The sequence below is a fragment of the Eupeodes corollae genome, chromosome 2, assembly GCF_945859685.1.
Source record: "Eupeodes corollae chromosome 2, idEupCoro1.1, whole genome shotgun sequence".
NCBI classification, from domain to species: Eukaryota; Metazoa; Arthropoda; class Insecta; order Diptera; family Syrphidae; genus Eupeodes; species Eupeodes corollae.
Window position 1 is genome coordinate 132,737,669 of NC_079148.1, and position 13,675 is coordinate 132,751,343.

Sequence of the window (13,675 nt, forward strand, 5' to 3'; positions counted from 1 at the left end):
TTTTATCGACAAATTTTGTTCAGCGATGAGGCTCATTTCTGGTTGAATGGCTACGTAAATAAGCAAAATTGCCGCATTTGGAGTGAAGAGCAACCAGAAGCCGTTCAAGAACTGCCCATGCATCCCGAAAAATGCACTGTTTGGTGTGGTTTGTACGCTGGTGGAATCATTGGACCGTATTTTTTCAAAGATGCTGTTGGACGCAACGTTACGGTGAATGGCGATCGCTATCGTTCAATGCTAACAAACTTTTTGTTGCCAAAAATGGAAGAACTGAACTTGGTTGACATGTGGTTTCAACAAGATGGCGCTACATGCCACACAGCTCGCGATTCTATGGCCATTTTGAGGGAAAACTTCGGAGAACAATTCATCTCAAGGAATGGACCGGTAAGTTGGCCACCAAGATCATGCGATTTGACGCCTATAGACTATTTTTTGTGGGGCTACGTCAAGTCTAAAGTCTACACAAATAAGCCAGCAACTATTCCAGCTTTGGAAGACAACATTTCCGAAGAAATTCGGGCTATTCCGGCCGAAATGCTCGAAAAAGTTACCCAAAATTGGACTTTCCGAATGGACCACCTAAGACGCAGCCGCGGTCAACATTTAAATGAAATTATCTTCAAAAAGTAAATGTCATGGACCAATCTAACGTTTTTATTTTTAAAAAAGTTCTCAAGCTCTTAAAAAATCACCGTTTATTTAAAAACTTTTATTTATAATTCTATTTCTATAGAGAAGAGCTAGCCTGCAGAATTGATATAATTTTTTAACTTCCATATTGTTGAGCAAGAGTATAACTTGATTTTGCGTCAGTATTTCGCTACCAAAAGCATTCCTTCTTATTTCTTTAAGAACTAGACATCTTCCAACCAAGTGTAAAACATTCTCCCTTTCCTCAGCTGCGTAACCATCATTGAAATTTCAAGAATGCTATTATCGTCCCTAAAATGATTCCTCTCTTTCAAGTTGTGATTTAGCTGACAGTAGAGCTGTCTGTATATACGAGGGGCGTTCAATATATTCTCGGTATCGATATGAAGGAAAATGCGAATTCAATTTAAATTGTTTTTATTTTTCAATATAATCTCCCCTAACATCAATGCATTTGTTACATCTTGAGATAAGCTTATTTAAACCCTCAAAAAAATAAGTTTCCTCTTTCCCTGCAAAAATACCCATTTATTGCCGACTTGAGTTCTTCATCATCCGAAAATATTTTTCCACGAAGACATTTTTTCAAATCCGGAAACAGGAAGCAATCACTAGGGGAAAGGTCTGGACTATAGGGTGGATGTTGAATTTCTTCAAAACCACAATCTCGCACAGCAGCCTTGGAAACTCGCGCCGTGTGAACAGGAGCGTTGTCATGAAGAAGCAACACACCCGCTGCGAGTTTACCCCGTCTTTTCTTTTTAATTTCCTCCCGAAAACTATGCAAAGTGGAAGCGTAGGATTTGGCGTTGATGGTTTCACCTTTTTTTGTACTCAATGAGTAAAATTCCCTTTGAGTCCCAAAAAACTGTGGTCATGAGCTTCCCGGCAGACGGAGTGACTTTGAACTTCTTCGGGGGTCTGTTCCTTTTTTATGCCACTGCATGGACTCTTGTTTGCTTTCAGGGTCATAGTGGTGAACCCATGTTTCGTCCCCAGTAACAATCCGATGCATAACACCGTCCGTGTTCTCACTACACATCTCCAAAAGCTCTCTACAGCATGCGATTCTCACTTTTTTCTGAGGCGCTGTGAGCATTCGTGGCACCCACCTTACACTGACCTTTGAAAGGTTAAGATGGTCATGAAGGATGGTGTAAATGGTACCAGTCGAAAGCTTGGTGATCTCTGCCATCATTTTCACCTTTATTCGGGCATCCTCGAAAACAAGTTTTTCGACTTCTTTGATGCTTTCTCCCATACAAGCACTAGCCGGGGCGCCGGAGCGGCGGTCGTCTTCAATGCTCTCTCTGCCTCTCTCGAACTCACTTGACCACTTTTGCACTGTTGATAATGAAGGTGCGGAACCCTGGTAAACTGCCACCATTTCATCATGAATAGTTTTTTGACTTTTTCCTTGCTTAGTGAAAAATTTAATTACGGCGCGATGCTCAATTTTCACCATCATCGTCTCAGTTGCCATTATGATTCTGTTTAAATAGAGATTTAACGGTCTATAATAATCACATTTATATGAAATTTTACATGAATGCACTAAAATAATAGTATTACTTGATAAATAAGTCAATTTATATATATAACCACAGCTTCACTCCGATACCGAGAATATATTGAACGCCCCTCGTAGATCCTGTGGCATCATTCAAGTATTTCTCTCGTTGTTTTATATGTCCGCTGCGGAATTGAGCTGTTATAAAGAAGCTTTTAAATCATCCTGCTTATAACACAAAAGGTTAAGTTCCATTTCACATTCTCTTGACAAATTTATCCAATCAGCACACCAACTTGGTTTTGGTTCGTATTACTTAAAACGCTACTATCTTCGGAAGCCTATTATTGCTTGCTTGATAACTCTCAAGATGTAATAGGTGATAATCTTGATTCCAGCATAATAACATAGTTGGGTGTATTTGATGGCAGTCTAAAAATTCGCTTAATATAGTATCGGAGAAGTTTCTCAACTGTTTCGTATTATTTCGTTCCCCAAGTTTGTGCCGCGTATAACATGACAGACACAGATACCGCTTCAAATATCTTGATATGTGCTATACTTTTATTAGAAAAACATCTTTTCCAAGTTGTACCTTGAGCCTAAACTAGTTTCTCTCTTAAATGAATGTCCATGCTCAAATTTTTCGTTAAGTGAATTCCAAGGTATTTGAATTCCGTGACAACTTCAACAACTCCTTCATTATAGAACCATTTTTCTTTCGCTGAATTGCGCCCTCCTCCTCGTTTAAAAATCAAAATTTTGGACTTATTAAGATTCCCCACCAAACTTCAAAGCTGACGATATTGAAGCGGTTTATCATTAACTACAGTGATTTAGGTCATGCTGCCAAAGTCGTCCGCAAACAGCAATGCTTTTATCATTTGTCCGGCGACGTCTATGCTACCTGGTAAGAGGCCTGTGAGATCTTCAATAAACAAGTCGAACAGACTCGGACTCAATGTACATCCTTGTCTGACTCCCAATTGTGTTTTAAACCCTCTCGACAACTTTTCTCCATTCCATACCTTAGCAATTCTATCTGCATATAGATTCTGAATAACTCTTCCCAACTTCCATGACATTCCGTTACTATACAGCTTGTAGATAAGTGCATGTCTATCGATCATATCAAATGCAGATTTAAAGTCAAAGAAAAACGTATATAGCTTCTTGTCATTATTCAGGAATGTTTCTGCGATACTTTTAAGGGTAAAAATGTGGTCAACCGTCGAATAACCTGTCCTTAAGCAAGCTTGAAACTTCTTTAAGAGCTTGTTGTCTTTTATCCAATTATTAAAACGTTTTTGCAAAAGCAGCGTTTATATTTTATAAGAAACATTTAGAAAGGATATTTCTCTATAATTAGACACCTCGGCCAAGCTCGGCCTAGTGGCATCATTCTGCCTGTAAATGAGAGTGTATTGTGTAATCTTAATTCTTCCTTGAGTGCTTACGGATATGTTTTTAGCATAACTTACTATTTTCTTAAATTAAGTCTAATTTATCGATTTAAATGGTTCCTAAAAATTGTATTTTGATGTTTTGTTTTTTTTTTTTTTTTCTTAAAGCACAACCGTCCGAGTATGGCGGATATACCCACAGTTGGTGAAATGGTATTTGGAGCATTGGCCATGTCATTTCGTGGGACTGCTCTTAAAGTACACTGGCTGAGATCACCACCTCGTATGTTGTGTTCCCAAGTTTTTCTCTCACCAATGAATAACATAGCAAATAGTGCAACACCTCACCATGTATCAGCTGGTCACTTAACGCCAAGAAACTCAATAACCAGCGATCATAGTTCTGTTGATGGATTTTCGATGAATTCATTTTCGATGCTCGGTGTGGATCGAAAAAATTCTGATATTTCAGATAGAATCGGTGATAAATTCACGAATCCTCTAGATGTGCCCGACGCCAATGTCAACTTAACCGCCAAACGTTATTCGGCCACATACAGTACAGGCGATTCGGGTTATAGCGGTGGAACTACATCGAATGACCAGTGGACAATTACAACTGGAAGCCTGTCGTATCAGTATTCAAATCGAAGTAGCTTAGGTTCAGTGATATCCGATCCAGAATCAATGCGAAAATTTAGTCTCGACTCGTCGTATTTAGCATCGGCAACACAAAGCAGCAATATGTCCAGTGATGGCAGCTTACAAAGACGAATCTCTCGGAATCTCCTAACGTCCTTTGAGAATCAGAATTCTTTGAGTGATTTCATTGGTTTCTTGAGTGACAATAACTTCCATAGTACTCCGCAGACAGGCGGAGGCAGTGAGGGTTGTGTAGCTCCGCAAAATCGACGATGCAGTGTGGCAAATGAAAGTCGTAGTAATCCTGAAATTGGACGTCGTCGTGAAATGGCTTATGCGCACAAAATGAACCGACGCCCAAGGCTTGGCCTTGCAGTTTGTATAACAATGAGTGAATCTTTCGAGGATGAAATGGAAATGTTTTGCTCAGAGCATATTGCACTATTGGAATCGATGTTAAGTCGACTTCGAATATCCTCAGAGAAGGCCTACATCAATCACAAGGAATTCTTGAAGGTGAATTTGTTAAACAAAAAAAACAATAAGCTTCTTTAAGCAATAAATGTTTTATTCTAGATCATGGTACATGCATGGCAAGCAACGACCCAATGGTTATTGGATCTTTTCAAAGCTCCGCGGATAAACGTTCCTGTTTGGTTAAGTATAACAACGAGTGGTAGTAAATACTCTAAAAGTGTTGCCGATCGATTTGTCCACGAACTGTGCTCCCTATTATCGGTCGCTGATACCAAAAATACTAATTTGTAAGTTGGACTATTAATTATTGCTTTTAAATTTACATAAATTATTATTATTAATTTTATCATTTACAGCTTTGTGAGTACAGTATTAACAGCCATACTCACCCATCATCTTGGATGGGTCTCAACTATTTCGAATTTCAAATCACCCTCAAAATCTAGTGCTGCCGCCATTGAACAGAGAGCTAAACTTCTTGAAGTCTCTCAAAAGTATCCCTATAACGTGTTGTGGGCACAAATAGGTGATTTATACGGTGCAGTGGGAACACCTCCTAAACTCTCACGGACAATCATTTACGGAACTGAGAAACTACCAACTGAACGTTTACTCAATATCCTAACGTATTTTATTCGTTGTGGGGAGATAAGGAGAACATCAAAGTCTGAGGACTTCAACAAAGAGGTCATAAATGATATCATTATGAATCAAACCAATGATGAAGCTTCTGCAAAACACAACTCGAATATAAACGCTAATAATGTCTTCCCATCATCGAATACAGCTATGTCCACAACTAAAAGTCTTGGGTTGACACGAGCATCGTCGTGTAAGAATAATTTAAGCGAATTGTGCAATAGTAATGAAGATTCCATAGAACTTCCGCAAGAGCTAAATATAAGTCGCATGAATGATATACCAAATGTTTTGGCATTTCGGGATTCGAGACTTGTTAAGCAAGAGCTTCGAATAGGGAATTATATGATGGATCCTGGCATTGTCAAAGGTTCTCTTACCAATCTCAGGCAAGAAGATCACTACAAAGATAGAATAAAACTTACCATCACAACTCCGGATAATATTGAAATGACTGTCGAACCAACAGAAACAGAAGATCCTGGTGTTGTAGAAGCCATTGAAATAGAGGCTGGCGATGATGTGGTAAGAAACACAAAAACGAGTGCCTTCTTTTGGGCGCCAGCAGTCAAAGAAGGCGTGAGCTGTAGTGACCTGCATAAGTTGCCAATGAATCAAAAACTGAGCAAACGTTCAACAAGCTTTAATAATCTCAGAGGAATTCCGCCGTCAGGCGAAAGCAGCTGCCGAAGCGAGTATTCAGAGCTGAAGCCAATCAGCGAGAAACATATAAGTCTGTCAGATTTGATAACTGAGAACAGTATTGGCAAGGGGAATCGTTTAGCTTGGGGCGTTGAACCCATCAGAGAGACGATTAGCAGTGAAATCGAAGTAAAATATTTTGATGACCAAAAAACAACTGCGGACAAAGAAGTGGAAAACAATGAGAGTAAGGGAGTGGTCTTCGTTTTAGGTGATAACGAACCACTTGTTAATATCAAACGAAGCACTGAAGATCTCGCAGAAAATAATGTTCCAAGTCAATCTACTGAGTCTCTATCATTATCGTCGACGTCAAAGAAACCAATTTGTCCCCATCATCCACATCATAATTCGCATAAGAAACATTCCGGGGTGAAATTCGATTTCGTCCAATATCCTCAGATCTATGCGAATTACATGAAGAACAAGAATCTGAGTGATTATGATTTCATGGAGAAGCCACAAAAGTTCGAAATGTTTGGTGGGCCATCTGCTGTGGCTGTAGCCGGTACGAGTGCATTATCAGCTGCTGCCACAGCAGCCGCTTCAGCTGCCAAAGAAGATGTTTCACTGACATCAGAGTTTTGTGAGTTCTGCCAGAATTCTACAAACGGTAACAAATCATATCAAACACCATCGAATGCCACTGAATTGGAATTCGACACTGATGATGATCATTCCGTGTACAATAATCAACCTGCAATTGAAAGCAACAATGACCCCAAATCGTCTGCATCGGTTTCTACCATCGAGGCAAGAAATATAAAATTGAAGAAGGTTAAGAAGCAGTCAGATATGAACTTGGTGGTGTTGCCGGTGCCTGGCAGCAAAGAGCAGCAGATAGCCGACGATGCTGTTGCGAAATGTGATATAAAACTAAAAGCTGGATTCATTCCGTCGTTGTTTTTGAATATCAACGATCACTATGTATCCGATATGGTCTTACAGGTAAGAATGACAAAATATATAATATGAAACAAACAAATTGAAATGTGGTCGGTTGTGTTTTAGGGAACATCAGCACCGCCACATAAATGGGAGTTGAGTCTGAGAGAAGATCTCGCTTTAGCTACACATTCTGCATCGTTGATTTCAACACCAGCTGAAAATGTAGCTGTAATAGCCGATATGGAAAATTGGTAAGAAAATTATAGAGAAAACTAAAGTTTTCCTTTTGTATGTATTTTGTTTTTCTATTTGTAGGGATGTTAAAATTGTATCATCACAAAACCAAACAATTCCCTTCTCGAGTGTTGTGAGCGGTCCTGTTGGAATGTCACAATTAGTTGCTTCAATGCTTGAAACAGTCTACACTATGAACAGCTCTGGAATACCAGCCTATGAAGTAAGCCATTTAAATTTTAGTCAAAATTTCGTAGTTTTAATATGTTTTTCTTTCTCTTTAGTGCCTTTCGTTTTTGGAATCAAAACTACAAGAAATTTACATGCACTCAGAGTCGCTGGCATCATTCTTACTGGCCACCGACTTTTGTTCCTTAAGTGCTGTCACCACAGCCCTAAATCTAACCGAAAACGATGTTCCATTACTTCTATCTGTCGCTTCAATACACACACCACAAATATCTAAAAAATGTGGAATTAGTTTTAGATGACATCTTTTCAATCATCTTATCAGTCATTAAAGTTAGCTATAGTAATTGTAAATAATTGTAAAAACTAACAATAATTTATCATATCTTCTTTTTTTGTATACATATATAAAGAAAGAAAACACGCGTCGCCCAAAAAAAGCAATACTCTTTAACTCTTAATTATAAATAACAAAAAAAAATCATAAATTATAATATTCATTTATCAATCTCACAAATCATCCGCACACAACTCACATACATTCATTGACTTTGTGATATTTACTGCATAGGTATTAAACAGAATTTCTTCACCATTTATAATTTCTCTTCTATTATTATTATTATTAAATATTAATTTAATTTAAGAATATAGATTATATTTAAAATAACTAAAATATAATAATATTTCTCTATATATATTTATTTGTATTTGAATAATACTCTAATTTGTTTTCAGTTTCCTCTGGTTGTAAGAAAATAAGATAATTTAGTTGAAAATTATTTATACTTGTATTTTTGGAATATTATTGTAATGAAACGAAATAATACAAAAAAAGATATGATTTCAGAATAAATAATTAGACAAAAAATAATAACATTAAATATTTGTTTCTTTCTTTTAATGTAAAACTATTACTTAAAAATTAACAAAATAAGTTAACATGTGCCTATGGGCTTACAACTCTTAAACTTTTCTGGGTAAAAGTCAGCTTTTATGTCGAATCTGAGAAAGCACTACATGACAAAAATATTACTCTTGGCGAATTTGTCAATTTATAGCAAGAGGCGGGACCTGTGAAAAAAAAACTTTACGTGACGCAGGAAAGGATTGAACCCAAAAACTATGGCATGAGCGTCCTTCGCACTACTCACTATTACGCCACGTTTACAACAAAAAGCTTATTATTTGGGTTATGAAATTTTACCTGGGAATGATTCCCATTTCCAAACATTGGTAATTTGAGAGTTATACCCCTATTCTGGTTGGCGAATCGAACGTTCGAAGTGAGATGTTTTCATATGCGAACTTACACACTCGACATACTATGGTTGGAAAACTTGAGAATTCGAATTACAGACATAAATAAACGTCAACTCATGAAATTTCAAAAATAGAACTGTTGTGTTCATTAATTGATTATCGCATATTTAATAAAATTACAAAAATAACATAGGTTTGTGTTTTTGGAGAAAACGCAAATTACAGAAAAAAAGTAAGAATGCTTCGACTGCTCAAGAATATTCGAGACAACTAATTTCTCGGAACTCCCTAATAATCTGAAAGTAGAACAAATATTTTGTGCTGAAAGTTCTTTTAATTCTAATTAATTCCTTAAGTTTCACATCATTTTGTCGACTGAATAGGGAAGTGATTGTTTTCGTATTAAACAAGTTGGAAGGCCAATTTAAACATGCAAGCACCTCTTTAATCTCTGCTTGATTAAAATTAGTGTATGCCCTTAGATTTTTTGCTAGTGGGAGTTATCAAGCAGCGTGGGTAAAGATTTTGACTTAGGCCTGTCACAATCCTCGGTTTCCTTAGTATTAAAAGAAGTTGTGTGTGCAATTGAAGACAAATTATGTCCAACCTGGACATACTCAGTCTCAACATGTCATCCGATGAAAAACAAAACGCAAGAAACTTTTTTTTTCACGGCCAGGTTACCAGGAATAATTGGATGTGTTGACGTAACACATATAGGGATCGTTGCTTCGATTGAGTTGCATCATCAGTGTCCTACAGTTTAAACGCAATGATAATAAGTTTTTTCCTTGAGAGTAGCTCTTGGTTTTTAAGTCGCGTAACCATAAATTGTGTATTCGTTATCTTGACGCAAGATATCCTGGATCGACCCATGATTCCTTTGTCTGGAACTGCAGTAATCTTAAGTCAGTTCTTAAAACGTTTCTTGTTCCTTGGTAGTATTTATATTTTTATTTCGTCGCTCAATAATTTTTTCTCAATTTAAGGATTAATCACTTTCGTCTTGTTTGCTCTATTTTTTCAAAAATGTAAGTTCTGGTTTTAGGCAGTCTTTATTCAATAAGCAACACGCCAAAAGCCGAAATATAATAGAAAGGACTATTGACGTTCTTAAGAGTCGGTTTCGCTTTTTTTTAAATGAGAGGAAAATGCATTACGCTTTATCGGCTTTACCAGTATTTTTGGCTCAACTTTCCATTACCGCAGCACGAATTTCGACTCGCGGTTTTTTTTATTCGATAGATATGTGCAAATAAATAATAACTATAGCAATTTTAGAGCGAGGAAACATTTATTTCTATTTTTAATTAATTTTTAAAGTTCACTTTTTTCCATACAAAACACTCAAAAATGGTTGATTTTGACATTTCTTCCCTTTTTTTTGTTCAGTGTTGCCATACTTGTTTTTTTTTCTTGGTAATTTCTTTTATTTTAGTGCTCAAATGGAAAAGCACTTTGCATATACCCAAACTCGCACCCACCCCAAATCCTATAGTGACCCCAAGCAGGGGGGTTGCAGGGGGGCAGCATGCCCCCCCTTACATACCTAGCTGTTAGTACGCCGTGCTATCAATTAAAAAAAACTTGTTTTAGGCTCAAAAAATGCAATACAAAAAAAGTAGGGTTAAGTCCGAAAAAGAAAATATTTTTTTTATGACTTAAAATTGTTTCCTCGCCCTAATATTTAAAACATGTTCTATTGAGACCCCTACCTTACTGTACAAAAAAAATCAGAAGGAAATTCGTGCTGCGGTAATGGAAAGTCGCCCCGCTTGCTCAAGTCCAAGCAGTTTAACCACAGATTGTTCCAAAGTAGTTAAGGAAACTTGAGAGTATTTACGCCAACCAGTTGCCACCACTTTCGCTTTATTCATCGCAAGTTTTCTTTTGATTTTAAGCTTATAATCCAGCCAAACGTGTTGAATGCATAACAGTTTTTTTTCAAATTCACATTACCTTTTGCCATTCTTTTCCATCGCGAGTAGGGGGCCAAGTGAGTTAAGGGTTGTAACAAATTGCTCCCAATATTCCTTTTTTTTTTCGAAGAACCAAACAAACAAGAAAGGATATTACAGTTTAAACGCAATGATAGTAAGTTGTATTTAGCTTTTGGTTTTTAATGTAAGTTTTTAAGGCGTGTGACCATAAAATGTGTATTCGTTATGTTGACTCAAGATATCCTGGATCAACCCATGATTCCTTTGTATGGAACTCCAGTAATCTTAAGTCAGTTTTTAAAACGTGGTACCAAAGAGGAGAACGTTCAATGTCCCTTGGTAGTATTTATGTTTTTATTTCTTCGTTCAATAATTTGTCTTTTCCATCACGAGTAGGTGGCCCAGGTGAGTAGAGGGTTGTTGCAAATTGGTCCCATATTCCTTTTGGTTTTTTTTGAAGAACCAAACTCACTTACATCTCTCGCTACATTCAGGTTCGATTCCATCAGTTCGACTAACTTTTCGTACTGCTTTTTTTAGTTTTCTGCAGAGTTGCAGCTCAATAAAAATGCATTGTTTCATATTTTTATAAAAGAAATTAAATAGGTATACATATGAACTTAAGTAAATACATTGTTTTATTTTCCGACATTTGCTTTACATAAGCTTCGACCTTTTCTCACACAATATGAACGTTCAACAAAAAATAACACGAATGAGGAACGAACATTCGATAACGACAATAGAGTGAGACCAATCTTCGAAAACTTTACGACATTTAAGTCGAATCAACGGTTCTCAATTCGGCAACGGTAATACAAATTTCTCACACTCACACATTTATTCATTCGACTCGCCAATGGTAATAGGGGTATTTTGCTCGAATTAAATTAGAGAAAGGATCTTTTGTGGTTTTCAAATTTGAATTTTATTTCCATGAAAATAATTTTTTTGGTCGAATATTTTTTACCGATGGTGATAGCCCTTAAGCTGGGGATAGTTATTTTTGAAAGGTCGTCTGAAGGCTTAAATTTGACATCATTCACCCTCAACTCATTGGCGTATTTTCAAAGTTGTCAAAAAACGGATATCCTAAGAAAGGGTAGGTTCATACAACATAAGGGACTTGAAAGTAAGGCAAATTTCTGGTATCTGATAGTATCTTTCTAGTATCTGCCAAAATATTGCTTTCCAATTACGGCAACTTTAATGGAAAGTTGACTGAAAAGTAAGTCAAGAAAAATCTCCCTAACCATCAAGTCAAGTCTACTTCTATCAAAATGACAGTTGAATTTGTTTTTTTCATTCAACTGAGAGCTGAACTTTATTACTCTATGATTTATTTATTTTTTGCACAACTTTATTTAATGTATTCTGTAAAAGAGTTAATTGGCAATTTGGAAAAGAAATAAGTAATGTTTTTTTTACAATGCAAAACACAAATCGTGATGGACTTGTAGCTTGCCTAAGGAGTGTTTTGTAATTTCATTGGTACTTTTTGTACTATGAACTTAAAGTAGAGGTTTGTGATGTAAAGTTCTGAATTTGAAATTTATGAAACTTGAAAAACTAACAAGTTGCTTTGGTCAAAATATACATACGTTCAAAGAATGAAGTTAACTGCAAATAAAGTCCCTTTTCTTGTTTTTATTATGGCTGAAATTGGTTTCGGATTTTGTATCGCATTCGTCCACAGTGCCACGCGCCGTCAGCAAATATAGTTCTGAGATGGTTATCCAGATGTTTACTTATCTTTCACAAAATATGACAGAACGCCCCATGTTTTTTACACTTATGGAGTTTTCCATGGGTAATTTCAGATTTCCTTCAATAATTGTTTTTTTTTCGTGGTGCATGGGCCACGATTGGAGTGGTTTTTTGTTTGTCATTGTATTACGGCTCGCGTACACCAAAACCGAATTATCGGGCCGGAACAATTTGGACGACCCGTCTCGGGCGTTCCACTGCATACACTGCTTCCGACTCCGGACGATATCTGTCTGGAGTTTGAATTTGTAAAGCTTGGATGTAAAAATAATAATTTTTTAATGAAAGATTTCAACGAAATGTATATTTTCGAAATTCATATCGAATTTAATTCGACGTTCGTCGTTGTGTATGGGTTAATGAAATATTTATGCAAAGAAAGGAACTAAAGATTTGAACAAGACTTTCTGTTTTCGGAACCAGCACCAGATCTTCCAGCTCCATTGCACTTTGTATACTCTTTTTGGAATTGGTCCCTTAAAATAATCCATTTTTTTTCTTATATCCGGAACCGCCAGTTCCACCTCTGAAGAAACTTCGGCCCATAGCTGTTTAGCAATGGGTGTCTCTGTTGTTATAAGTTTTTGAAAATGTATCCCAGAGAGTTGGCATGTTGTGAATACAATTAATTCCTTTTTCGTAATTTTTTTTTATATTTTTTTCGTGGACTTTATGGTATGAATTTACCAGAATTGACCGGACGAAAAATCCAAACATGTTTGGATAATGTCGGTTGATCGGATACTATCGGGCGTTATAGGACGATGCCGCTTTCAGTGGTGTACGCGCTATCCTTCGTTTCTATACGTTTGGTTCGATCGGCCGTTTTCGGCCGACAATGCCCGAGCGAAATTTGGCTGATGACGGACGAGGTGTACTCGAGCCATTAGAGTTAATGCAGTAGAGATGCCGAATTTCCAGCTAAATATTTAAAATTGTATTAGTATTAGAGTTAAGATGATAAAGATTCAAAAACGGGATATTTTTTTGACAGATCTAGATCAAAAATAAATCAATTTATTTTACCCATGGAAAACCCAGTTAGATTAAGATTTTGGATTTATTTTTTTGCTTAAATCAATTATAACTACAAATACACATCCAAACTTTTATCCTTTGCACAAATGCCACAAATGTAAACAAAAATATGAAATGAAACGTAACCGGATATACCGATTAAGCTGATATCAGTTCCCAAACACCAACTTCCTAGCACTTTAAAAAAAAATTACTAATTTTGTGCATGAATTCCAGCTTAATTAATTTACATAAGTATTTTCGTTTCATTATTTTATTAAAAAAAATTATTTAACCCCAAATTAATGAACTCTACCTACACGGATATGATGGCAAATGATTTGTTA

General features: G+C 36.5%; 1 protein-coding gene across 1 annotated transcript in view; it reads left to right on the forward strand.

Moving 5' to 3' along the window:
• The window catches only part of LOC129945629 (folliculin-interacting protein 2), a 30,746-nt gene extending 22,526 nt beyond the window's left edge, over positions 1–8,220 (forward strand). The window contains exons 3-8 of the mRNA XM_056055472.1: positions 3,739–4,728; positions 4,789–4,976; positions 5,046–6,978; positions 7,042–7,169; positions 7,234–7,375; positions 7,437–8,220. Of these exons, the coding sequence (XP_055911447.1) occupies positions 3,739–4,728; positions 4,789–4,976; positions 5,046–6,978; positions 7,042–7,169; positions 7,234–7,375; positions 7,437–7,643 (3,588 nt within the window). The 3' untranslated portion in view covers positions 7,644–8,220. The remainder of the gene's footprint in view (positions 1–3,738; positions 4,729–4,788; positions 4,977–5,045; positions 6,979–7,041; positions 7,170–7,233; positions 7,376–7,436) is intronic.
• Positions 8,221–13,675: the final 5,455 nt, after the last annotated feature.